Below are 3,036 nucleotides of genomic sequence, written 5' to 3' on the forward strand. Positions count from 1 at the left end.
TTGTTAGCAATGGCTGAGGACTCAAGGTGGCAGATTTCAACACGAATTTCAAAAGGGGTAGCTAAATTGTATGTGGAAGAAACTTCATTTTCTTAAGCGTGGGCGAGAGATCTTCCTTGACAATGATGACCTCCCTAGCCTCAGCGACTATGCATGTGCTAACAAGTAATATTGTTTTGGAGAGGTATGAAACAAATGTAGGGAGTAGAGAACTAAAGGTCAAAGAAGAGAGGGAAAGGTGAGGAAGGTTTTGCACAAAATTCAGCCAAGGACTCAACTAAGACTGGCACAAATAAGACCAATGAAGGGAGGATAGAGTAAGTAATGACATGGCCATTGGTATCTTTTTGGAACAATGTAGATGGAATTGAATATTTTGATGCCACCAGTGCTAAAACCCATCCCTAAAGAGATCTAACAAATAATTGAGACTCATAATAAATATAAGATTGATACAAGACTACTTGATATTTAGAAGGCTTAGATTTTACCCCAAGATTTTTGACCTATGCAAGTTTGTGTCACAAGCATTGTCGACAAGATGATTGAGTGGTATCCTTTGTCACCTTGTTGTCCTACTCTCGGTGTCACAACAACCATCTTGTAGCATCGTTCACCTTCGCTCTAAGGGCGTAATGAACGATAACCCAATCAAGATTTGAATTTCCCACTAACTCGACGCCATACACCATCGTCGGCTATCCTTGGAGTCGAACCTCCTCACCTCGAACAAATGCCCTCCCACAAGGTTCAAACAAGTTTGTAGAAGAATAGAAAGGATTCCATGCACTGAATTCTCAACATAACGTTGCCCTGGATATCCCACGGGTAGTGGGAAATAAGCAAGAAACCAATTAAAAGATGTAGCAACTCAAATTCAAGCATACTGAATGATCTAGAGAAGGAACAAGCCATATACCTAACATGCAATTAAAAGATCACATAATTTTTTATAAAAAGAAGTGGCTTAGCTAGAATAAAAATTTCAAAATAAACCTACCAATCAAATTTGACAATTTTGACAGCTTTTCCATCCATCTTCCTAATTTCAAGAAAAATCTTTAATAGTTTTGTGATTTTTTAAACTGTCCAACCCCTTGCCATGCCCTCTTACTTGCAATACGTAATGGTGGAATGGCAGGCACGTCCTCGAAGTACCTGCTAGCCGCCATCTTCCAATCCCATCGGTGCTTGTTATAACTTTTTTAAATACAACGATTGCGGCGAGCGCTAAACCATGACTTTAATTTTAAAAATATATAGAAAAATATAAAAATAAAAGGATATGTAACATAATTATAAATTTAATCATTTATATATATATTTATATAAAAATAATTTTTTTGTTGTGTTTAATTAATTTATATCAAAATTTGATTAAATTGTTTTAATCTATTTATGTATTTAAAAGTATATTTTAATTAATAAAAAAACTTAAAATTATATATTCTAAATTAGAGTGAAAATCCTACTATATATAAAATAGAAATGTTATCTATATCCATATATGTGAAAGAGTGAAACTTTTGTATATTGGAAATGGTGGGTATATATATATCTAGTCAAAAATGATAGAGAAATAGAACGCTGGAGAGATAAAGTCAAAACTTGTACAAAAATAGAACACTCGCAGTGATTAGATGGCACCGAAGGTTTCCAGTTTCCATCCCGCAGAAACATCCCCGTCAAATAACATGCCTTGGCCTACGAAATCTCTATTTATACAGTCTTGCAGCTCGCTGGCATCCCAGGCATCGTCGTACAATGCAAATTGTCGATAATTTTCCAAATCGTCCTCCGAGTGCCAGTTTTCAGCTAGCGACTTAACATCCATGCTCTCCAACAGGCCATCCATTGTTCTCTGGGGAGATTGACAGATTTCGTCCTTCAAGTCCAGAATGGTGTTCGGCGGAATGCCGAGCTCGCCGTGTGAACCGTCCCAGGGATAACAGATATCATCCCCCAAGTCCAAATCTTGGGTTCGGTTTTGATCGTTTCCAGAGGCATTGTCGGTTGCCAAGTTATCCCCTGAGTTGGAGATGTGATGAGAAGTGGAAGATGTCGCCGAAATCTCTTCCTCCAGGCTTTTCATGACTTTGTTTATCAGCTCCTCACTAGGAGCGCAATCATCGTCATCATCTTCTGATAACGTTTTGTCTAATTGCAGTAAATGAAGAAATCGGTCTGTTTCTTCGTTGCAGAAACGTTTCGGGTACGCGGCATCAATGGAGTCCAGCAGAGCCTGGGGCTCACGACCGCGTTTTCTGAGCGTCTCAGACATTATCGACAGATGTCCCGGAGATTCTAACGGAAGACAACGGTTGTGAAGAGACAATAAAAGGATGATACTCCAACTGCAGCGAAGAACTGTTCTTCTTGCTATTATTGTCTGAGATTGGTAGCAAAGCGTTTATGAGAAAAGCGGAAGGGGGAATTGGCTACATATAGCGAAGGCAAGGCACGGGAAGTCATATATATAAGGAAACCCAGAGGATTCGGTGGAAGAGGGAACAGTCAGGGATGGGAGGGGGATTTGAATGATCGTCTCGAAGATTTCAGACGGCAGGCCTGGCTTTTGTCTGCCATCTCTCGCCGCTTTAAATATTGCGAAAGGGTTTGCTTCACGACAAAGGTATCAAATTTTGATTCGATTCCAGAAAGCTCGTTGTCGATCAACCCGTTTCAACTTTCAACAAAGTTGGTTAAGGAACAAATTCCACGTCATCATGGCGGTCAGACATTTATCGCCGTTATTGAACCCTGATTTATTCCGGTCCCTGGGTGCCGTGCCAGGATTTGGCAGCCATACAAGTGCAACTTACCCCGGATTCGGCAGCCATACAAGTTCTACCTAACCCGGAGAGTAATCACTGGAGCCTACCATGTAACGGGAGTATGGTAACCACAACCACAAATTCAAGCGCGGTAATCCCATTGCAGGCACACTATCAAGGTCAAACAAAGCAGGAGCACATGGAATAGTTGGCCACTTCGTTATCACTGCAACAACTACCATATTAATCAGACCTACCATCT

The 3,036-nt window shown here is 40.3% G+C and overlaps 1 protein-coding gene across 1 annotated transcript; it reads right to left on the reverse strand.

Annotated features, from left to right (window-relative positions):
• Positions 1–1,464: 1,464 nt before the first annotated feature.
• On the reverse strand, positions 1,465–2,592 carry LOC149170971 (uncharacterized). Its single transcript, XM_089427396.1, has one exon. It carries the CDS (start codon positions 2,279–2,281, stop codon positions 1,637–1,639), a length of 645 nt encoding a protein of 214 aa, XP_089283522.1. The 5' UTR covers positions 2,282–2,592; the 3' UTR covers positions 1,465–1,636.
• Positions 2,593–3,036: the final 444 nt, after the last annotated feature.

Source organism: Pinus tabuliformis, chromosome 4_2 (assembly GCF_031772625.1).
Source record: "Pinus tabuliformis cultivar Carrire ecotype Pingquan chromosome 4_2, CPIR1, whole genome shotgun sequence".
Lineage (NCBI taxonomy): Eukaryota > Viridiplantae > Streptophyta > Pinopsida > Pinales > Pinaceae > Pinus > Pinus tabuliformis.

What these genes read in the sequence shown, in the direction of transcription:
- LOC149170971 (XM_089427396.1), bottom strand. Translation starts at nt 2,281, where the DNA reads ATGTCTGAGACGCTCAGAAAACGCGGTCGTGAGCCCCAGGCTCTGCTG.